The sequence below is a fragment of the Schistocerca gregaria genome, chromosome 1 (genome assembly GCF_023897955.1).
Source record: "Schistocerca gregaria isolate iqSchGreg1 chromosome 1, iqSchGreg1.2, whole genome shotgun sequence".
NCBI lineage: Eukaryota > Metazoa > Arthropoda > Insecta > Orthoptera > Acrididae > Schistocerca > Schistocerca gregaria.
In genome coordinates, this window is record NC_064920.1 from 763,195,164 (window position 1) to 763,220,435 (window position 25,272).

The following is a 25,272-nucleotide window of genomic DNA, read 5'->3' on the forward strand; positions in this document are numbered from 1 at the left end:
ATAAGGGGAAAAAAAGGACAGGTGTACACTCGCGCGCACACACACACACACACACACACACACACACACACACACACACACACACACACATATCCATCCGCACATACACAGACACAACACACAAACACACACACAGAATTACGAGCTTTCGCAACTGGCAGTTGCTTCGTCAGGAAGGAAGGAAGGAGAGGGAAAAATGAAAGGATGTGGGTTTTAAGGGAGAGGGTAAGGAGTCATTCTCACAGTCTGTGTATGTGCGGATGGATATGTGTGTGTGTGTGTGTGTGTGTGTGTGTGTGTGTGTGTGTGTGTGTGCGCGAGTGTACACCTGTCCTTTTTTTCCCCTAAGGGAAGTCTTTCCGCTCCCGGGATTGGAATGACTCCTTACCCTCTCCCTTAAAACCCACATCCTTTCATTTTTCCCTCTCCTTCCTTCCTTCCTGACGAAGCAACTGCCAGTTGCGAAAGCTCGTAATTCTGTATGTGTGTTTGTGTGTTTTGTTCATGTGCCTGTCTGCCGGCGCTTTCCCGCTTGGTAAGTCTTGGAATCTTTGTTTTTAATATATTTTTCCCATGTGGAAGTTTCTTTCTGTTTTATATATATATATAAACAAAGATGATGTGACTTACCCAACGAAAGCGCTGGCAGGTCGATAGACACACAAACAAACACAAACACACACACAAAATTCATGCTTTCACAACCAACGGTTGCTTCGTCAGGAAAGAGGGAAAGACGAAAGGATGTGGGTTTTAAGGGAGAGGGTAAGGAGTCATTCCAATCCCGGGAGCAGAAAGACTTGCCTTAGGGGGAAAGGCCTTTAAATATGTCTGCTTGTGTCTGTATATGTGTGGATGGATATGTGTGTGTGTGTGCGAGTGTATACCTGTCCTTTTTTCCCCCTAAGGTAATAATCTTTTCAATGGAGTAAGCAGCAATCTATCCTTTTCATAATATAGTTGATTTCCAATCAGGAATTTCTATAGTTACATTGAAATGTGTATTACTTACAGCACACGGAAACATGGCAAAAGCATTAACACATTTTTCGATGAAGGGCATGACCTACTGAAAGCTATAATTTCTGTAGCACTGGATGTAATAATGGCATTAGCTCTACATCAAATTGCTTTCTGTGGCCATAGGAAATCTGAAAAAGGGGAACAGATGCACAGTTTCTTAAATATAATAGACCTCCTCACCAGATATTATCCTCTTCTGTGGGAACATCTTTCAAATGAAATGATTAAAACAAAATATTTGAGCACACAAATTTAAAATAAGATGATGCAACTATTAAATAGTTGGCATTTAGATTTAAGCAAACCAGATAGAAATGACTTTGAAACAAAGGGATTGTCTGTAGGATTTTTAGGAGCCATGATGCTGAGAGTATTGAAAAAGGAATAATAACTGATTTAGAGAAGATGAACACACAACTGGGTAGGTGCAGAGGTCAAGGATACACTGGTGCTACATATGGTATGTATATCAATGTCAAACACTTAGGTCTGCAATCAAGAATTGTCACCAGTCCCAAATGCTGAGTTTATACATCATTCAACACATAGTTTAAATTTGGTACTAAATGATTTTGTCATGAAAACAGTTTTCTGAGAAACAATTTTATGAGAAAATGGTGGTTCAGTGGTAACAAATAAATGAAACTGTTGCAGCTGACAGATGTGTTACAATGACTCTGAAGAAACTGTGCCCAACTAGATGGCCTTTCAGGTTTTATTCGTTGTTATTAATCAAACTGTATTTCTTTGGAAAATATTAACCTAGTTTCCAAACTACTGCAGCCCATAATGCTGATACTGCAAGAAAAATCTAATTATCTTTAGAAACAATTTCGAGGTGGTTGTTAAGAAGTGGAAGTACTAGTGAAAGTTTGGAGCAATGGTCCGAAGCTGACCAAAAAAAGTACCCATAAAGAGGAGAAATATTTTTATGAACTTTCTGAAGAACATAGAACTGTGGATAAACTAAAGTATTTACAAGTCACAGATTTCAGTGCTTCCATTGATATTATAATTCATCATTTTACCAGCCTACAGAATGTTAATGATTGTAAGTCTTTCTTACATCCAGTTCATCTTTTTAAGGTAGGAAATAAAGATATTCAGAAAATAGCGGAAAACCTTGTTAGAAAGTATGAATCATATTTTACCACAAATCTTTCACATGAAAATATTGGTCTAATAACACATATGTTGAAAGAATTTGGAAAGAAAGAGAACTTTTTGTCAATTAAAAATTTTACAAAATTTTTGTTTATAGAAAACACATTTCTTGTGTGTAGTATCCCTGATCTGTGCACAACTCTTCAGCTGTACTTGACTCAACCATTTAACTTCTGCTATAGCAGAAACAAATTATTTCTAAATTAAAATTAATCATAATGTATCTTAGAAACTCAGTGTCTGAGTCCAGATCACATTTTTAGCAGTTCTAAGTACTAAACATGAAATGTCATTCTCTTAACACGGAAGTCAATGTCTTAACATTTTTGAGTGCTAAGTGTACGAGAACTGGAAAGTTGTCTTTGCTTTAGCATATAGAATCACTCCACAAAACTGTGGGTAGTGCACTTTACTTTTGACATGTATTGTGGTGTGTGAATGTCTAATATCTTTACATTTATTCTTTGAGATCTATCAGTAAATATGATTTCAAAAATTTATTTGCAGTGCGGGGGGGGGGGGGTCTCAAAACTTTAGTTACACCACTGGGTTATGCATGCTTAAAAACTGCAGTAGCAGCCACCATTGGTGTATTGTCACTATTGTTGTTACTACCAGTACTGAAGTAAAATCATGACAAAAGCCAAAAACATTAAGAAAAAAAAAGAAATGTTTGGGTGAAGAAATAGGTAAAAAGGCTTACATATTTAATCTATAAAAGGACTCTATTTAGTAAACCAAAACAATAGAACTTTGTTCAGGGTAAAAATTTTTTGAAAATGTCTATTGCACAAATATTCAAAAACAGGATACAGAAATGTGGAAAGCTGTATCACCAAGAAATCAAATTTTAATTATTACTCAAATTTTGCAAACAGTACGTATCACTTTTATTACAAACTAGCTGAGTATCTGATGTTGTCCAGGTATGTATTTATTCCAGCCTTCTTTCAGTTCAGCTTCTCCTTCCCCCTCTTTCTATCAATTTCATTCTCCTCTCCCCTCTTCCTGTTCATCTGCTCATCCCTCTCCTGTCCTTGTCCTCGTCACCTATCTCTGTCCATCTCCCCTTCCCACCTCTTTATCCGTCTCCTCCTCCTCCTCCTCCTCCTCCTCCTCTCTCTTCCATCTCACCTGCCTCTTTATCTATCTCTTCTCCCCCCTCCCCCTCCCTCTCTGTCCATTTCCTTCTCTTTCTCTGTCCATGTCTTTTCCTCTTCTCTCTCTTTCTATCTCCTCCTCTTCCTTTCTGTCGATTTACTCCTTCTCTCTCTCTGTCCAACTCCTCCCTCCTATCTGTGACCATTTCCTCCTCCCTCTTTCTGTCTGTCCATGGTCTCCTTCCCCTTCCCTCTCCACATTATTACTACCACCACAATAGGACATTAATTTAACACATTTCACATGTGTTAATCCACAAAGCTCACAGAACAAAAAAATTAGTCATCACAGTGTGTACACACAGATGAATCGTTAAGTCTTTATAGATGTGCAGTGATCCAGTCACTTGCTCAACAGCATGTGCACTGCCTCTATGTGAGCATAAGGCAGTAGCAAGCAGTGAGACATTTATGTAACAAGCAGACATTGCACACAGAGATGGATACATGTAAGTGCATGACAGACTGACAATAAGGGGCAGACAGGTTTTCGCCATGCCCATGGCCATATGGTTTGTGAAGTTTCTGGTTTTGTTGGTGTTTTGTGACAGACTATTCAACATGTCTATAAGCAGTGGTGTAACACACATAACAATGAAACATGATGTCAGAATTGTGACAGGAAAAGATCTTGCCTGAGAGGGATTGGATATGCATTTCATGGCTTGTGAATAAAGCTCACTTCCAACCCTAAAAGGAATTGCTGTATGCAATAAATGAAGGTTATCCAGACCTATTAGCGAGAGAATATTGTGGCAGGAACTGCAGGTAATGATCAAGTAGGGTTGGTCATCATGAAAGAAACCACTACTCACACAGGCAAATAAAGATGACAACAGCAATGTTGATTGGGCTGGAAGAATGCATGACAGGTTTTCTGAACACTCCCCCACCCTACTGCAACTCATTTTTTTAAAATTTCTTTGCAACATGATCAATTACATGTGGTGTGTGTGTGTGTGTGTGTGTGTGTGTGTGTGTGTGTGTGAGAGAGAGAGAGAGAGAGAGAGAGAGAGAGAGAGAGAGAGAGAGAGAGAGAGAGAGTTAGTGTAATGTTTGTGCTGTATGATGATGACAGGAGAAAGGAGAGGATGAAACTGTATGCCAGCACATAGCCTACTCTTTGCAAATAGCACCAAGGGGGCTGCCACGCTTTAGATCCCCATCCAACAGATGGATCAGCATCAACGGTGTCACATGCCCTCCATTCATGAGATACTGCAGAGAGGTTAAGTATTGAAACCAGGACACTGGCGCAAAGTCTGGTGATCAGGAACTTAGCGCTACCACCTCTCCTATCCTTGGCGGCCAAATACAGGCAGTGAAATTTTTGTTTTTTGTTTTTTCATCACTAGGATTCAAACCAGGGTACTTCAGCATTGAGTGCAACTGCACTAGTGTGTGTCAGCAACTGCATCCATGGAGGCAGATATTACATTTTAACTGGCATGACTTGAGCCCCCACAAAAAATCTTTGGGACATTTGAAATCGGAAACCCACATTTTGGTGAAATTATACAAGCAGATCCCCAGCAAGGGCTTAACCTGGATGTGATGTATCTGTACAACCTTGTGGACACACTCCCTAACTGAATCCAGACAGTTATCAAGCCCAGAGGCGAAATTATACAGCATTAAACGATGCTTGTAATGATTTCTCTAGGGATGAGGAATTTTTTGTCCGGTGAGCTTACTTTATCTCTAGCAAATTTTGCTTAACAATTTCATTCTCACGCACTTCAACATCTGTGATATCATATCTCCTGAACAATGAGCCGTAAAATGATATAATTTTGCAAATACATCCAGTGTTATATATGTGAATACTCTCTACAAAATGTGTTGCAAATAGAGTTAGTAGTAAAGATGTAATAAATGCAGTTTTACTGCATGAACAGTGAAAATGTAAAAAACGATATACATTTCTTTCCTTTCATTATTGTGTGTGTGGTGCTCGTGAGGAAAATTGTTTTAAATGTGTAAAGTTGGGTGCAAGCCACTAGTGTGCTCATTCTCAAATACTGGATGAATATACTGTGGCTATTTGCACATCGTGAGCTACGCTTATTTTTCAAGCTCACCCCCATGCCTTTGAGAGGTAGGTGGTTTTCATACCCACAGTGGTTCTTTCCAGATAGGTTAGTGGAACATATCCCAAGTTTGGTTGAATTTGATACAGTGTTTTAGGCGGAGATGTGGAAACTACATACCACTTTTATGATATGGATGGATGTACGGATATGGATGTATGGGTGTAGCTCATTTATATTTGTGTTAACATTACAAATGTAGCTCAAATTTAAAGTCGTCTGTGCTGCCATTCCACTTCCCTTTCTGGCGAAGCAAAGTAATTGGTAAATTCATTTCGAACTTCCTTGATTGACAGTGGCCAATTATATACGTTTAAGGGGTTCCCGTGGTACCTTTGTTTTGGCTTATCTGTCTTTGCATCATCTGTTTTTTGTTACTGACATTTTCGGCAGATATTAGCAGCAAGAATGCAACAAACTATTCCCACTAACTTGCGAAACATACTTGTGCAAGTCGACGAAACTTGAAGAGGTCGACTTGCTGGGGGTGTCTCCATGTCATAGAATTTGGAAAAATAGCTTCAGAGCAACTTGTGGAAGATTACTGGCCAGTGGACGCACGCTTTAAGAGAAGAAGCAGGCCTGCGGGAGACAACTCACATTATCTGCTTGGTGCTCGTTGTCTGAGTTGCTGGAGTCGGGGTCTCCGATCGTGCGGTCGGGATCTTGCAGCTCCGAGTCGTCCACCAGGTTCGTGGTCGAGCCCTCTGCGTCGCGAGACAGGTCTTGGTCCTCATTCTCGTTTTCTGTTCCAATGGAAATATCATTAGATACAAGACAGAAACCTACGACCTGTTCTAATACGATCACTCTTGTCCTTACCCGAGATGACATCTTCTTCTTCCCGTATCACTAGTGACCTCTGCCTCTCGATCTTCCGCGTCAGCTCTGCGATGACTGAATGGAGCTCTGTCAGCCTTTCTTCGTACCTCTGGGCCTGGAGTTCAGCTCTCTCCTCTGTCTCGGCTACCAAACGCAGCTTCTCCAGCTGTCAAACGAAACAAACAAAACCATTATCAGAAAGGTCAACACATTGTTTTAAACTGTCACTATGTGCACGTTGTTCACTAATACATCACACACAATATGAACTTCAGTTATAAAAAGATGAATAGATGAGACTCTTACGACTCTGTAGCAGCGTCTGGAGTTCAAAATTATGAACGTTAGCTGAGCAAAATGGACAGAGCAACGTGGCAGTGTAAATATACATCTGTACTCTGCAGGCTCCACCTTTTGTATGTAGCGGAAAGTATTGTGTGTAGCACTGTCATTTCCCATTGTTGGCACGCCACCATGTGAGCTCTGTACATTGGAGGAAACAATATACTGACTGACTCTTCTAGTAACGTACTTTCTCCCGTTTTTAACAGTAAACTACCTCGTGACGCACAATGCCTATCTTGCAGTGTCTGCCACTGAGGCTAAATGAATATCTCTTCTACCAATTAAATAACAAAATAGCACCGGTTGTTATTTTCTGCAAACTATCTAAGGAATATGACTGAGTGTTTCATAATATTCTCCTAAATAAACTGTGGTTTTATGGGGTTAATGGGGATAATGTCATATCTAAAGTTGTACTGAGTAATTCAACCAATATAATTATGGGAGTTTTTCTGGGAGGGGAGAAATCATACATGGCTTCTCCAAGGCTCCATCTTACGTCAATTATTGTTCCTCATATATTTAAACGATCTTCTGTGTAATATACAACAAGCAGGATTAGTTATTTTTGCGCATGATACCAGCATTGTAATCAATCCAAGGATAAATGCAGCAAATGAAGAAATGGTAAACAATGTTCACTGGTTTTCTGCGAATGGTCTCACTCTTAAGTTAAAAATGGCATGAAATATTCCGCACGTTTAGAGGTACTACACCACTGTAAAGTGTAGCGCGTGGTGAGGAAATACAAAATAGGATGGAAACTTCCAAATTCTTAGGTGTCCATATCGACGAGAATTTAAACTGGAATAAGCACATTTTGGAACTCCTAAAACAACTTAGTTCAGCCACATTTGGACTTGAAATCCTGGCAAATCTTGGGAAGAGAGAAATCGGTAAGCTGACACATTTTGCATATTTTCATTCAATAATGTCACATGGAATAATGTTGTGCGTTAACGTCTCTTTAAGCAGAAAGTCTTCAAAGGTCAAAAACGTACTGTAAGAATAATCTTGCAGACATCTGTTTGCGGAGTTAGGCATTTTGACAAATGATTCACAGATTATTTATTGCATCACGAAGTTCGTTGCAAATGATCCAATGCAGTTCGAAAGAAACAAAGATGTACATAATTACCATACCAGAAGCAAAATTGACATTCATTACTCCACATTAAGACTGTCTTTGGCGTGAAAAGGGGGTGCACAACGCTGCAACCAAAATTCTTGGTCACTTACCCAGCGATACAAAATGTCTGACACTAAAAGTAAAATTTGAAAACAAACACAGAAAGTTTCTGCTTGTCATCTCCCTCCACCCCGTGGAAGAATTTTTATTGCTGTAATGTGTAAAAGGCGGTGGGTACGAGATACTAGCAAATAACACTATAAAATACTTGTAAGTGATCAGCATATAGCCATACTTACAAAACAATCTGGAATTTAAATATAAAATGAGTCCAGCCACATAATTACGATTATCGTGCAAATGACTCATGGAAAATGTGACTGACAGACTGACTGCCGAAAAAAAAGGAATGCAACGCTCTCAAGGACAAGGTAATTTTATTGACAGGCGATGTAACAGGTAGGTCATCGCTGCGTAATAAATTCAGACCAAATGAGAAACAAACAGTCACATAAATACACAGTGTAGCCCTCTCTGTTGGCAAAGCAGGTGTTTATTCTCGTATGCAAACTATAAGAAATGTGCCGAATGACAAGTTGCGATACACTGTCCCAAGAATCTTGCACATTTTGTTGCGATTCGACAATGGCTCTTGCAGGTTCTGGAGAAGTTCCTGCTTCACCATGTCCCATACATGTCGGACTGGCGAGAGATCTGCTGATCTTGCAGGCCAGGGCAGTTGTTGTAAGCCACGAAGAGCACTTCGCGACGTTGCAGCCGTATGTGGACGTGCATTATTCGCTGAAAAATAACATTACTTTCCTGTCGAAGAAATGGCAGTAGCCTGGGGATAACAACCTGTGAAATGTAGCCGACGCTGGTTACTTAACCCTGCAGAAACACTTAGTGTGACCCTGAGTTGTAACTAATTACGCCCCACACCGTGGTGGGAGCTGTCGGTTGTGGGCGAAAGCACTCCGTAGTAGGCCGCTCCACAGTTCTACGCCATAGACGTGTACGTCCATCACTCACACACTGACAAAACCTCATCTCCTCACTGAAGACGACAGAGCGGCATGCCAACCTACAGTCGACTATTTCTCGATACCAGAGTAGCCGCGCTGAGCTGCTTTTGTGGTATCCGTGGTAGCCAGAGACACACGTGGTCTTAGTCCTGATGCAAGCAAACGATTCCCAATGGTCCTAGGTGGTACAGAAGCTGAAACACATGCCAGGATTTCTTCACTGCATGGTGTTCGGTCGGAAACCACGGCTCGCCCAATGTTATCAATTTTAACCAGTATTACGCGGTCGTCCAGAACCTGATCTATGGGTGTGGGAATGTCCCACAGATCACTGATGAAAGCAGCGACACACCACCGACACACTGTGCCCAACACGTACAGCAACCCGTCCACAGTTCCAACCAGCTTCCCTGGGGCCCACAATACGAACCCGTTCAAATGGCTAAGGTTATTTAACAGGTGTACGTACGTACTCGTCGGTGGAACACTGTTGTATCTTTAAATGAAGCTGCAAACACTGTTCACCTGTAAAGTTAGAACAGTTACTGCCAGCAGAGTCGAAGCAGAGGGCGGACAGACGGGCCTCCTGAGCGTCCTCTGATTGGCGATGACCGTAACAAAAAAAGATACATGTCATACATTGTTGCCTTCAAACCCAGTTTTTCAGCGAGTTGCATTCCATCTATCTCTCTTACTTTTTTCCGGCAGTGTATATCTGGCACGGGTTCCAAACGTACTAGCAATCTTCAAGTATCGGTTGAAAGATGGTACAGAAAGTTACATCCACTCTCTGAGGGTTCTTCCAATGAATGTCAATCTTATATCTACCTTCCTTGAGATCAGTTTTAAGTGATAGTTCACCTTGTATCACTCGATACGCACACTCGGGATGTGACTGCTTCGAGTGAGCGTTTGGTACTTGTGTAAACATACAATAATGGGTCTTCCCGCTTACTCATGCGCAATATGTTACATTTGTTTATGCTGAGGATCAACTGAAAGTCCCTGCACCAAACGTCGACCTGAAGGTCTTCTTGCATTTCGCTCAAATTTTAGAGCGATGGTATCTCTCTGTATGCAATCGCATCATTGGCGAATAGGCAATTAGCTTCCGACGATATCCTCTACGTAAATTATACCGGGTGATCAACAAGTCAGTATAAATTTGAAAACTTAATAAACCACGGAATAATGTAGATAGAGAGGTAAAAATTGACACACATGCTTGGAATGACTTAGGGTTTTATTAGAACAAAAAAAAGTATTGCTGGACGCGTGAAAGATCTCTTTCGCGCGTCGTTTGGTGATGATCGTGTGCTTAGCCGCCACTTTCATCATGCTTGGCGTCCCAGATCTCCAGACCTCAGTCCGTGCGATTATTGGCTTTGGGGTTATCTGAAGTCGCAAGTGTATCGTAATCGACCGACATCTCTAGGGATGCTGAAAGACAACATCCGACGCCAATGCCTCGCCATAACTCCGGACATGCTTTACAGTGCTGTTCACAACATTATTTCTCGACTACAGCTATTGTTGAGGAATGATGGTGGACATATTGAGCATTTCCTGTAAAGAACATAAGCTTTGCTTTGTCTTACTTTGTTATGCTAATTATTGCTATTCTGATCAGATGAAGCGCCATCTGTCGGACATTTTTTGAACGTTTGTATTTTTTTGGTTCTAATAAAACCCCATGTCATTCCAAGCATGTGTGTCAATTTGTACCTCTCTATCTACATTATTCCGTGATTTATCCAGTTTTCAAATTTATACTGACTTTTTTATCACCCGGTATATGTATAGTGAACAGTAATGGAAAACCAAGGAAAAATTTGAAAAGAGAATTAAAATTATGGGAGGAGAATATATTCTAATTCTGTCACAGACAGCAGAGGGCTTGGAAGAGCTGTTGAACAGAATAGTCTTGAAAGGACACGTCTTCGGCATGGAATCTCATTGACTAGAGTACAATTGTTTTCAGTGACGAGTCCCGCTTCGAAATGAGCCCCGACGACCAGTTTAGACGTGTCTCGAGACGCCACAGACGGCGGTGGTATACCAACCTCTCGCCCGCCATATGCCCGACAATCAGAACTGATGGTCTGAGGTGCCATTTCTTTTCATAGCATGACGCCTTTGTTGTCATCCGCGGCATCCTTGCAGCACAGCGGTACTTCGACGATATTCTACGCCCCGTTTTCTTTCCATTCATGGCAAACCATCCTGGGCTTACATTTCAGCAGGTTAATGCCCCTACACACTAGGCGAGAGTTTGTACTGCTTGTCTTCATGCTTGCCGAACCCTACCTTGGCCAGTAAGTTTGCCAGATCTCTCTCTCTCCCCAATCGAGAACGTTTGAAGCATTACCGGTAGGGCCCTCCAACCATCTCGGGATTTTGACGATCTGGCGCCCCAATTGGACGTCTACAACTCTCTCAATCCATGTTAAGCCGAAAAACTGCTTGCATCAGGGCCAGCAGCGGACAGATCATGTAACTAATGAGGAAGTACTGAATAGAATTGAGAAATAAATAAATTTATGACACACAGAAGGGATCGGTTGATATGACATACTCCGAGGTATCAAGGAAACGTGAATTCGGTAACAGATCACATCATGAGACATCAAGGAATCATCAATTTGATAATGGAGATAAGTGTGAGAGGGTAAAAATTATATAGAGAGACACCAAAGCATGAATATACAACGCAGGTTCAAGTGAATGTAGGTTGCAGTAGTAATGCAAAGATGAAGCGGCCTGTACAGATTAGAGGGAGGTGGTGAAATGCTTCAAACGAGTCTTCGAAATGAAGCCCACCACCACAACGACGACAATAGTCCTGCAGCACTCCCTGGGGGTACGGTCGAAGTTATTTTTTTGTCTGAGGATTTTTTCTCCGTTAAGAGTGGCATCTGCGTTCTATTTGCTAGCAAATCTTCAATCATAAATTTGATCTGATATTCCGTATACTTATATTTTATTAGGCGACAGTATCGAACTGTATCGAATGTCTTCCGGAAGTCAAAAACACGGAATCTACGTGAGAGCCGTTGTTCACTGCCTTCTGGGTCTCGAGGGCGAGAGTCAACGATTACGTAACTTCCCACATCGGGAAAACGTTAATAGGACAGATAGCAAAATTGAAATGCTAATCGCAAACTCATTAGCTTTATCAAACTGATTCTATAGAACATATTAAAATTGTTTGCCGAACAGGAACTCGAATCCAGGTGCACGCCTTTCAAGGAAGTTCGCTACCAGCTACGCTTTCCTGTAGCCCTCCCCACGGTCAGAGTCGTAGCATCAACTTGCCACAGCCTTTCCCCCATTCATATGCTGCCCTCTATTTCACGAGCTCTCGAACCATATATTCGTAGTTGAAGGTGGATATTACTATTCTCTCCTTCATTACTGGCGCTATATTATGACGCTATCTGATGAAACATGTATTGGTGGACATTAATGAGGGATGTGTCCACCCTCCGCCTTTATGAAGGGCAGAACTCGGCTGGGGACACTTTCAATGACGTGTCTGACTGTCCCTGGATGAATGGCAGCCCATTCTTCCTCAAGAACCGAAACCAGAGAAGGTAGTGATGTTGGACACTCGGGTCTGGAGCGAAGTCGACATTCTGACTCATCCCAAAGGTGTTCTATTGGGTTCAAGTCGTGGCTTTGGGGTAGCCAGCCTATTTTAGGAATACTGTTGTCTATAAACCATTGCCTCACAGACGCTGCTTTAAGACAGGATACACAGTCACGCTGATACAAACAGTCATGGTCTCCGAACTGCTCCTCTACCTTGCGCAGTACACACTGTGCTCTCGCTCTTCCGCATTTGGTGTTTTCTTACGTGCAACAGGGGACCACACCCAAACCACGAATAACAACACCATATCGTAAAACAACATCCTCTATACTTCACTGTTCACATTACACATGATGGCAGGTAACGTTCTTCAGTATTAGCAGAACCAAAATCCTGCCATCGGATTGTCGTAGGGTACAGCGTAATTCATCACACCAAATCACTTGTTTTCGGTCATCCACTGTCCAGTGGCGTCGCTCTTTGCACTATCTCAAGCGTCACTAAGCACTGACTACAGAAATGTGTGGCTCTGCTCGACCATTGTACGCTGCTCTTTTCACTCCCTACGCACAGTCACTTGGTGCTAGTTGGACTCCTGGTATCATTTTGGACCTCAACAGGATTCCTTCCGCTGATTTCATGCGATTTTTTACAACCACCCTCGACTATAATCGATGGTCCCTGTCCGTGAGCACATGAGATTTGCGTGGTCGCGGTTTATCTATGGTTGTTCCTTCGTGTTTCCGCTTCATGATACCACCACAAACAGTCACTTGGACAGCTTTACAAGGGTTGAAATGTCTCTGACGGATTTGTTAATGGTTCAAATGGATCTAAGCACTATGGGACTTAACATCTGACGTCATCAGTCCCCTAGACTTAGAACTACTTAAACCTAACTAACCTAAGGATATCACACACATCCATGCCCGAGGCAGGATTCGAACCTAGACCGTAGCAGCACCGCGGTTCTGGACTGAAGCGTCCAGACCCCCCCGACCACAGCGGACGACGATTTGCTAATAAGGCAACATCCAATGACTACGTACGAGCATACGGAATAGGTTCCCAGATATGTGACTGGCTCGAAGACTTCTTAAGTAATAGAACGCAGTACGTTGTCCTCGACGGCTAGTGTTAATCGGAAACAGGGGTAACATCAGATGTGCCCCAGGAAGTGTGATAGGACCACTGCTATATACAGAGTGTTACAAAAAGGTAGGGCCAAACTTTCAGGAAACATTCCTTACGCACAAATAAAGAAAAGATGTTATGTGGACATGTGTCTGGAAACGCTTAATTTCCATGTTATAGCTCATTTAATTTCGCCAGTATGTACTGTACTTCCTCGATTCACCGCCAGTTGGCCCAATTGAAGGAAGGTAATGTTGACTTCACGTCATCAACACAGATTTTCTGTGAACGTCTGGGCAGGCATTGTTGGTGATGTCTTGATTGGGTCCCATGTTCTTCCACCTACGCTCAATGGAGCACGTTATGATTTCATACGGGATACTCTACCTGTGCTGCTAGAACATGTGCCTTTACAAGTACGACACAACATGTGGTTCATGCACGATGGAGCTCCTGCACATTTCAGTTGAACTGTTCGTACGCTTCTCAACAACAGATTCGGTGACCGATGCATTGGTAGAGGCGGACCAATTTCATGGCCTCCACGCTCTCCTGACCTCAACCCTCTTGACTTTCATTTATGGGGGCATTTGAAAGCTCTTGTCTATGCAACCCCGGTACCAAATGTAGAGACTCTTCGTGCTCGTATTGTGGACGGCTGTGATACAATACGCCATTCTCCAGGGCTGCATCAGCGCATCAGGGATTCCATGCGACGGAGGGTGGATGCATGTATCCTCGCTAACGGAGGACATTTTGAACATTTCCTGTAACAAAGTGTTTGAAGTCACGCTCGTACGTTCTGTTGCTGTGTGTTTCCATTCCATCATTAATGTGATTTAAAGAGAAGTAATAAAATGAGCTCTAACATGGAAAGTAAGCGTTTCCGGACACATGTCCACATAACATATTTTCTTTCTTTGTGTGTGAGGAATGTTTCCTGAAAGTTTGGCCGTACCTTTTTGTAACACCCTGTATATGATCTGGCGGACAGGGTGGGCAGTAATCTGGTGTTGTTTGCTGACAATGCTGTGGTGTAGAGGAAGGTGTCGAAGATCAGTGTCTGTAGTACGACACCAGATGAGCAGACAAAATTTCTAGTCGATGTGGTGAATAGCAGCTGTTTCTAAATGTAGAAAAATGTAAGTTAATGAGGATGAGTATGAAGGACAAACCCGTAATGTTCGGATGCAGCATTAGTAGTGTTCTGCTTAACACAGTCACGTCGTTTAAACATCTGGGCGTAACGTTGCGAAGCGATATGAAATGGACGATCATGTGAGGACTGTGGTAGAGAAGGTGAATAGTCAACTTCGGTTTATTGAATCTGACTGCAGAGCAATCGTACTGGCGCCAACATACATTTCGCGCACGGACCACGAAGATAGGGTACGAGAAATAAGTGCTCATACGGAGGCATACAGACAGTCGTTTCTCGGTCTATCCTGCAAGTGGTACAGGGAAGAAAATGACTAGTAATGGTACAGCGTATCCTCTGCCACGCACGTGCAGTGGCTTGCGGAGTAGGTATCCAGACGTAGATGTAGAACGTTGCAAGTCGCTGAGCTCTCCTAACCGATCCATTCTGCTGTTACCCCCCTCGTACCTCTTCTCTACCGACCACACAGTACTCCTTACCTCCTTTTATTCTGGAAGATCTGCCTCCCGCGACATCAGGCGGTCAACTCCGCACTACATAACTTTATTCAGATACTTTTGATCAGACAGTGTACAGATCAGATCAGAAATGACAGGAAAATTTAAACTCTTGGCTTTTCTGATCAGTTTCCTTCAATGCTGTTCAATAGTGAATTGGTGAATAGTTCGCTGAATTGATATCTGTCTATCCGCTATTACAAACCATTATAATCTACATCTACATTTATAGTCCGCAAGCCACCCAACGGTGCGTGGCGGAGGACACTTTACGTGCCACTGTCATTGCCTCCCTTTCCCGTTCCAATCGCGTATAGTTCGCGGGAAGAACGACTGCCGGAAAGCCTCCGTGCGCGCTCGAATCTCTCTAATTTTACATTCGTGATCTCCTCGGGAGGTATAAGTAGGGGGAAGCAATATATTCGATACCTGATCCAGAAACGCACCCTCTCGAAACCTGGAGAGAAAGCTACACCGCGATGCAGAGCGCCTCTCTTGCATGGTATGCCACTTGAGTTTGCTAAACATCTCCTTAACGCTATTACGCTTACCAAATAACCCTGTGACGAAACGCGCCGCTCTTCTTCGGATCTTCTCTATCTCTTCCGTCAACCCGACCTGGTACGGATCCCACACTGATGAGCAATACTCGAGTATAGGTCGAACGAGTGTTTTGTAAGCCATCTCCTTTGTTGATGGACTACATTCTCTAAGGACTCTCCCAATGAATCTCATCCTGGCACACGCCTTACCAACAATTAATTTTATATGATCATTCCACTTCTAATCGTTCCGCACGCATACTCCCAGATATTTTACAGAAGTAACTGCTACCAGTGTTTGTTCCGCTATCATATAATCCTTCTTTCTATGTATTCGCAATACATTACATTTGTCTATGTTAAGGGTCAGTTGCCACTCCCTGCAACAAGCGCCTATCCGCTGCAGATCTTCCTGCATTTCGCTACAATTTTCTAATGCTGCAACTTTTCTGTATACTACAGCATCATCCGCGAAAAGCCGCATGGAACTTCCGACACTATCTACTAGGTCATTTATATACATTGTGAAAAGCAATGGTCCCATAACACTCCCCTGTGGCACGCCAGAGGTTACTTTAACGTCTGTAGACGTCTCTCCATTTAGAACACATGCTGTGTTCTGTTTGCTAAAAACTCTTCAATCTAGCCACACAGCTGGTCGATGTTAAGAAGAGTCGTTAAAACATATCGTTGTCCCCTGCAGTGACTTCTGGCGGCGGCGGTTGCCACGTAATCGAACTACTCGTAATACGTGGAAAATCCCGTGGTCGCACGACCTCGGAGATTGAATTAATTCATGCATCGAACACCCTCGATCTGACCGAGATCAAATGCGATATCGCGCGTTTTGTCCGGCGACGAGCCGTAAAATGTCTGACGACATTATTCTCTTGCTGTTTCTTTCTCTCTGTCTCTCAACAGTAACTACCTCTAATTTAATTCCCTCTTTAGTGTGGCACTGTCATACTCGACAACACACTAATAACAGAACAGCTTAACAGCTAGAGACATCACCTCTTAAATGAATCTGAGCAAGTGTCTTGCGCTTTCGTCGGCGTATTCTGTTTCCTTTATCTAGTGAACGCGTTGAACGGGAGATTCTGCAGTTAAAAACAAATCATCGCAGACCATGTGGCAAAACATATATAAACTAATCAAGACACGCTCAGTTGATCGTGTTTTGCTCTTACATGATTTTCTCACTGCGTTGATCCGAAGACAAGTGTTGATTTATTTTGCATATTTTCGGTCTTTGTTGTGTTGCGCGACTATCTTCGCGGGCAACGTACCTTAAATAAATGAAGCGTTTATTCAATGGAAGCGAGCAGTAGGAATATCGTATAAAGCAGATAGTTGGACATCTTATACAAGTCTTTTTAAGAACATTTGTTCCTTAATGGTTTTTGTTGCTGACTATAAAATCACTTTGATCTGAACTGTGTTTACCAAAATCGTAATGCAAGACACAAAAATAATTTTCAAGCAGACTTTGCTTTCTTGTATACTGTTGGGAATCTACTTGTACGTACTCTAGAGGGAAGACTTTCAACAAGCCTCCATTTAATATAAAGAAGGAAATCCGAAATCCGCACCAACTCGAAAGAAAGTTAAAACGATACCTCATCAGCGACTGTTTTTACAAATTATCTGAATATCTGGATTCAGAAAGCATAGCGAATAGCAACTGTAGGACAAGTAGTTATCATCGGTAAACAGGACTCATTAGTTAGAAGTTGGTAAATAGTTTCTCAAAGCAAAGACATTCCAACGAAGTAAAAATTACGCTACCAGTAGCAATAAACAGCAGCTATATACAGTAACCGAGGAGATAGCAACTATTTTGAAAACGGCACCTCCCTTTCTAATTTACTAAATTAAATGTAGGTGTCATAAGCACGAATAACCTTACGTAATATAGTTATAGTTAATCGTTAATGTATCCCTTCACTCGTTCCTAACCTATGAAGGTTCTAGTTCTTGTTGGAATTTACGGAACACGATGGATGAATGAATAAATGAATGAATAAAATGTTATTTTTCCCAATGTTTTACACGTCAAGGAAGAGAATGACGACGGGTTCCCACCCCATCTCGTCAGCAAACTTTTGCATTTTCTCAAGGGGTAACAGTACGAGAATACTACCTACAGGCATCATATACATAGCCGCGCAGAGTGGCCGTGCGGTATGAGGCGCCATGTCACGGATCACGGACTGCGCGGCGCCTCCCACCTGAGAGGTTCGTGTCCTCCCTCGAGCATGTGTGTGTGTGTGTGCTGTTCTTAGCATAAGTTAGTTTATATAGTTTGTAAGTCTAGAGACCGGTGGCCTCAGCAGTTTGGTCCATTAGGAATTCACACACACAAACAACACACACACACACACACACACACACACACACACACACACACAATATACATAAATATTGTGAACAGTAATTGGATACCTTATCGATACGTGGTTAGGTGATAAAAATTTAATCTGTAAGCCTAAGCGAATGAGTGAACACTCCCCCCCCCCCCCCTCCCTCTCGCCAAGTTTTTGTTACCTCGGGGATATCATATAGCAATTTAATTCAAGGCACTAAATTGATGAAAACTCTGGTTTCAGTTTCCTCTGACGTAACAACGATGCACATTCTTTAAATGTGTCCAATACGTGCTAATTTTTTTAAAAGAAACTCCAGATGTCGTGCGTGTTAAAGTGCCGCTTCCGAGATGGGGAGGCGCGCCTGCCCCGGATCGAATCTGCCCGGCGTATTAACAACGAAAGTCGACGTGCCGACGAGTTTGGGTGTGGTTGCTAGGCCTTTTCAGGCATCCCACTACGTGAATACCACGCTGGTACCCAGATTCCGCTTCAGATACACGATTCGCAAACATTTGGAAAACTTTGGCTCACTTTATATATAAAATATTACAAGCAGACATTTGTGGTAGACATATTCCACCCCGCGGGGGAGGGGGGCGACAGCAGAAATTCGCTACCCCACAAATTAACCATACGGAATGCTTTAATAACCATGCCAACTCTGAGCCAATGCGGGACAAAAGCACAAGAAAAAGAAAAAAAAGACGTCGTTGAAAAAAAAAGTCGCACTTTATCTATCTACATCTGACAATTACGCTCACCGAAGGTACGGTCACATACGACTCGTGGAGTATCTCATCCTCAAAATGTGGAGGCTATCTGATTCTACGTATAATTTAAGATGGTTAAAAATGTCAATGGTGTCAAGATAGTTCGTAACGACCTTCCACAAAAGCACGTTTTCACTACGGTTACGAGTTTTTTTTCTCCTAACAGTTATTTGTAACTAATACACGACATTGTAACAATGACGAATTAAATACGAAACCAATGATGCGGCTGAAGCTTCTGATGCGGTGACGGTTGCCTGGTGACGACAATGTTTCAGGAGTTCAGTTGTTTTGTGCCTTAGGTGTGGACGATCGCAGTATCCACGAGTAACCTGTTGTAATATTGCAACGTAACGGCTGACAGCAAAAAGACGGAAGATCATGGACAGAATCGAGCAGAATCTCAAGAGATATTTTAACAAACAACTTCCTGGATAGCGGAGTGAATTTTCCGAAAAGGCACGGATGCAAAAGTCATGCTAATTGATACTTTTGCAGAAGAAGCGACAAAATGTTTTTACCAAACACAGAAAAAACGAACGAATGACGACAAAACTACATTTATTGAGGCACGTAAAATGGCAAAATAGCACTAGGCATTTCCGGATAGTGAGTTCTTCAAGAAATGTAAGCTTGATATCGTCTATTCATATTTTTAAAGCATCACCTTATCCAGGAGCACAATGACGCGCCAAATACGGAGCACAGACTATTCTTTGTTTGAACAGTTGGCGTCCAAGTGTTGGAATTTGACTGGTATAAAGTTGCAATGGTTCAAGATACTGCTCAGGTGTTTATTTTTATCCGCAGTGTTAATAATTACCTTGGTGTAACTAAAGAACATTTGCCGGTGGAGTCAATGAAAGACACCACAATAAGAGCAGAGTTGTTTACAAATATTAAACAGTGCATAGGGAAACGTGGCCTACCAAAGGAAAACTGAGTAACAGTCAGTCAGTCATTCATCAGCAGCTCTTCAAATCATGGCACCGACAATGCACTCAGATTTTGATGAGCTTGTGAGAGAACTCTAACAGCTCCAACTTTCGCATAAAAATCGGTAAGTTATTATTTTTACTCGTACTTGCTATTAATTTTATTTTCCTCCCCTCAAAGGGAAAATTTTGTGCTTTTCTCAACTTCATGTGCAAGAAACAAGTAGTCAACCCTAGCTTCACTCCCCCCCCCCCTCCCCCTTTATTATACTCCATTTTTCCCCCCCTTCTGGCAAGAGCTTCCCTCTGTAGTTCTCATCCTGGGTATCTTTCGACTGCTGGCCAACCACGGAGCCAAGAACTTTTAAATCAGCTCAAAATTAAAAAACTTGCCTTCTCTTGTGGTAATCCGCATCGACCACATACCTGCCTGAAGAATGTTTCTTCCCTCTCGTTGTCTGAAGAAAACATCGTCGTGAATAAATCTCAAAAATGAAAACTAATGCTTATGTCGTATACGTGATGTCCTCTGTTCATGTACAGGGGTGTTTTCTCGGCTGAAAATTGGCTAGTTGTTTATTAGTCTAATCTTTTGTGTAGCATACTCACTTTTTGTGACAAAGCGTAGAAGGTTCTACATCTAACACAGAGATTAGCACGTCGACCCTCATCCTATTTATAATTTTAGAATTCTCATGAAACATTTCAGGTAAAGGCTGGTACTTTCTTTGTACCAGAAAAGGCAACAACGCCTAATCAGCGACGGACAATCACCATCGCCATCATGTACAACAATATTATAGGGTTGAAAACGATGGTTACTTATCTTAATGGCTGCTTAAATTATCTTGAAAGTGAAGAAATAGCTGTTGCTCTTTCCCACTCTTCTCATGTGAATGCTGTAATGAAATGTTTGGTCATTTTTTAAATTATTAAATTGTTTTGTTGCTTGATAGAGTTCACAGATTCATGCTACATGATACTTTAGTACCTCTCTATTATCCGCGTTTTCTTTGATACTCTTGTACCATTTTTAACAATTTTCATTGGGAAATGTTTGTTAGATTTTTGAGAGAGAGATTTATTCAGAATTGAATGTAATGTAGGGTTCGCATCACCTGCTTTATGTACTTCGGTTGATAATCGGTAAGTCCCTTCTAAAGCTTTCTATAGTGGAATCATTAACTCTTCTGTTTCTGAAGCTAACAGTGGATGTAACTGTAGACTTTGAATTTCACTGTTCTCTGGTACTGTTCGTTGACCATCGTGGTCCGAGAGTCTATTTAAAACTGTATTGAAAGTAATTTAGGTGACTATGTCTTCACATACAAAAATGTTATAGATCTTTAGTGCGTAACACTTATGGAAAAATAAGTGTTAAGCAATATTTCTGGGCCTTTCTGTTAATATCGGAAGATTGAAACAACAGCGATTTAACTAAAAAAATTCAAACTATTTTCCTGCAGAAACTTTGAAGTGTATTTATTACAATTGTACACGTTGGAGTATCACTTCAGATCACATGCTTTCATATCTTGTGTGCAAAAAGTATTTGATTTGGTATTAAGAAATTAAATTTATTTTCACATAACGACAACCTGTGCTTTTTGGTAGCATTGTTCATACAACTGATACCAATTAAATTAAAATTAAAACAATAGAAAAAACGTCATTTGCCAGTATTGTTTGTAAGATAGAAATATCGTAACCTCTAGTCTTTTAACTTTCCCTGCTTTGAATGTATTCCGAGTGGGAATGAGCAGCAGCTAGTTTCTCACTTTCATATTAATTTGAGCAACATTAATATTAGTAGCTATCGTTTTCAACCCTATAATATTGTTGTACATAATGATGATGGTAATTGTCCATCGGAACACTTTCTAAAAGTAACAATGAAACTTATTACAATCAGCTCAAAAGAAAAATTATTGCAGTATTTGCGATGACATACACCACAAGTATTGAGTCAATATGGAGTCACTTCAATGGCTTCCTGGAAATCAGGAAAGTAATTAGTTCTGACAAAAGTAAAATTTCCCACACGTTTGGTAATATTTCATACAAAAGATTAAACACACGTATGTTCTAGGTCATACATGTAAACCATCAATATGACACCGTTAGACCGCTTTTCAAGAAAGGTCTTAGGACAGATATTATAGCTGCAGACTCGTTTGACTATTCATGTTTTCCTGAGAAGTTTAGAAAGTATGGTATTCTTAGAAGTGGTTTAGCTTATCTACGAGCAAGACATTTTGACACAGTCCGTTTCCAAGAGTGCCTTTCTGGTGGGAATCTCTTTCTTTGTGACCTGTCTAAAGCACTAGACTGAAAAATCACAATATCCTGTCAGGCAAACTTAAAGTTAGCGATTTTCAACACGAAATTAGTAATTGGTTCATTTCATATTTCATCAATGGAAAGCAGAGAATGATGTTAGAAAGCGCAGATTATTTTCTGACGGAACAAAAAGAAATCACTAATTTTGTTTCATAGAATAGATATTGGCTCCACTCCTACTCTTGTTATTTACAAATCAATTCCCTTCTTACTATGATGTAGCAGAAACAATTGTCTTTGGTGATGATGCAAGCTTTTTAATCAAGCCCAATAGAGAAGCTTCAACGGAAATAGTGGTCAACAAAATTTTCACAAATACTTTTTCTTGTTGTAAATCATATATCACTTAATTCACGGGATAAGACCGCACAAGGAAGATAGCAACATAATTTGGAACAGAATCCATATACATAGTTACTAAATGTTAATATGAAGAGCAAATTAAATATTATAGATATAAGACTACTCTAATGTTTTAATTCAGCAGCATTTGATTTGTGTGTGGCTGTTGATTTTGGCGAAGACAGGGAAAAATAAAAAAAGTAACTTACGTTGTATGCTTCCACTCGTTGTCAACTAAGAACAGTGTGCAATAAGGCTATCGCTAGTCTGCAGCAATTTCAAAACAATAGTAGTATTGATAAACATAAAACTACAAATAAAAGTGACCTCCACTGCTTGCAACTTTATCTTATCCCCTTCCACGGTGGGAGTAAAGCGTGCACACGTGTTTGCCAACCAACCATCCTTGTGAATTAAGGGTACTGACTGAAAATGAAAATACAGCAACAACCTGAAATAATTTTTACTGCACAGGAAAGACTCAGTTAATTTAAAGGTAGGTTACGATTAATTTAAAAGAGAATAGCATGTTGCGATATTTTTTCTGTGAATGTATAAAGCCACTGACATGTTCCGATATACAAGGAACTACTGCAAATGTGACCCTTGAAACTCTAATATATCTTACCTAAATCAAACTAAACAGCTGTGTTTACAAGTTGATCACAATTGGTCACTGCGTATGATTCTTACTTCACACTTTTGTGTAGTGAAAATGTTCTATCTTGCATATGCATTATGCCAGAATCCGGTAGCAAGAAGATGGATCTAATTGCAGATTTTTCCGATGTGAAGCTTCCTGTTCACCTATGAGTACACGCAAACACAAGATCAAAATACCGCAATGAAAAGCATCGAAATTTCTTTACAGGTGCTAGGTCTCTGAAACGAATGCCATACACAGAGCTGAGACTATGTTGGGAAATATACGACTGTTCATATTGCCGTATTGTATCGAAATGAAACGACTAAAATGAGTGCGTCTACGTTTTAGAAACGTAATAATTATGAAAAAAGAAACACCTTAAGAACGAAGTATACCAATCACAGTGGTTTTGGTAGAGTAATACACATACGTTTTTCGAGAGTGACATGAATCATAAATTTGTGCATGGAAAGTATCCCACATTTACTTGCGATGACGAAATTCTTCTCAAAAAGAAAAATCCTCTGATTTTGTGGCAAAATATATTTGTGCAAACTAGACCGGACAGCATTCTGTATAAGACACTTATTACTCAAAGTACACTCTAAGACAAAAAAAAGCGCACCGCGAAGGTATTATCAAGATGGGGCGGAAATCGATAGATGAGATGTACACGTACGGACAAACAAATGATTACAATTAAAGAAAAAACGGACGATTTATTCAAGATAAAGAGCTCCACAAATTGAGCAAGTCAGTACCACCTCTGGCTCTTGTGCAAGCAGTTATTCGGCTTGGCACTGACTAGCAAGAGTTGCTGCGTGTCCTTCTGAGGGATATTATGCCAAATTGGGTCCAATTGGCGCGTTAGATCATCAAAATCCATATTTGGTTGGAGAGTTTTGCCGATAATGCTCCAAACTTTCTCAACTGAGAAGAGGTAAGGCGAACCAGCAGGCAAATGCAGGGTTTGAAAAGCATAAAAAAAACAAGCAGTAGAGAGTATCGTCTATCTTGCTGAAATGTAAGCCCAGGACTGCTTGAAATGAAGGGAAACAAAATGGGGCGTAGAATATCGTTCACGTACCGCTGAGCTGTAAAGATGTCGGATATGACAACCAAAGGGGCCTTGCTATGAAAACATACGGTATCGCAGACCATCACTCCTGAGTTTCAGGCCGCTTGGTGAGTGACAGTCAGGTTGGTATTCCACCGCTGTCTGGGGCGTCTCCAAACATGTCTTCGGCCTGGAGACTCACTGACTGGAGTAGAACTGTCTCCAATGACGAGTCCCGCTATGGACTGAGCCACGATGAATAGCGAAGACAGAAGTGTGATACCAATGTGACTATCGCGGCCATACAGTTGGACAATCAGGAGTGATGATTTGGGGTACCATTTCTTTTCATACTAGGACCTCTTTAGTTGTCATCCGCGGCGCTCTTACAGGACAGCGGTACTTAGATGATATTCTAAGCCCTGTTTCATGAGCCTTCATGGCTAGCCATCGTGGGCTTACATTTCAGCAAGATAACACCTCGTCCGCACAAGACGAGAGTTTCTACTGCTTGTATTCGTCCTTGCCAGACCTTACCTTGGCCAGCAAGGTCGTTAGAAGTCTCCCGAGCCGGCCGCAGTGGCCGAGCGGTTCTAGGCGCTACAGTCTGGAACCGCGCGACCGCTACGGTCGCAGGTTCGAATCCTGCCTCGGGCATGGATGTGTGTGATGTCCTTAGGTTAGTTATGTTTAAGAAGTTCTAAGTTCCAGGGGACTGACGACCTTCGCAGTTAAGTCCCATAGTGCTCAGAGCCATTTGAACCATTTTTTGACTTCCGTTCCTTTTCATATAATTCCATCGCGGTGTGTGTGTGTGTGTGTGTGTGTGTGTGTGTGTGTGTGTGTGTGTGTGTGTGTGTGTGGTCTTTTTTCTTTTTTTGTCTGAGTGTATTATAATACGCAAATGAAGAAAGACTGAATATTCTTCAAATTGCTCAAAATGGCTTAACTGTATATGTTGGCTTTATGTGACAAATGTTTGTGTAAAATAAAAAAAAGTTCTGTGCTCCTTGTTAAATAAATAGCGAAACATTCTTCTTCTATTATATTGCTTACTCTGAAATAAGTGCCGGCCGCTGTGGCCGACCGGTTCTAGGCGCTTCAGTCCAGAACCGCGCTGCTGCTGCTGCG

The 25,272-nt window shown here is 41.4% G+C and overlaps 1 protein-coding gene across 2 annotated transcripts in view; it reads right to left on the reverse strand.

Moving 5' to 3' along the window:
* The window catches only part of LOC126268025 (colorectal mutant cancer protein), a 585,914-nt gene that overhangs the window by 58,490 nt on the left and 502,152 nt on the right, over window positions 1-25,272 (reverse strand). For both annotated transcript variants that reach the window (XM_049973446.1, XM_049973454.1), the window contains exons 5-6: window positions 6,260-6,425; window positions 6,038-6,183 (exon numbers count right to left, since the gene is read on the reverse strand). In XM_049973446.1, the coding sequence (XP_049829403.1) occupies window positions 6,038-6,183; window positions 6,260-6,425 (312 nt within the window). The remainder of the gene's footprint in view (window positions 1-6,037; window positions 6,184-6,259; window positions 6,426-25,272) is intronic.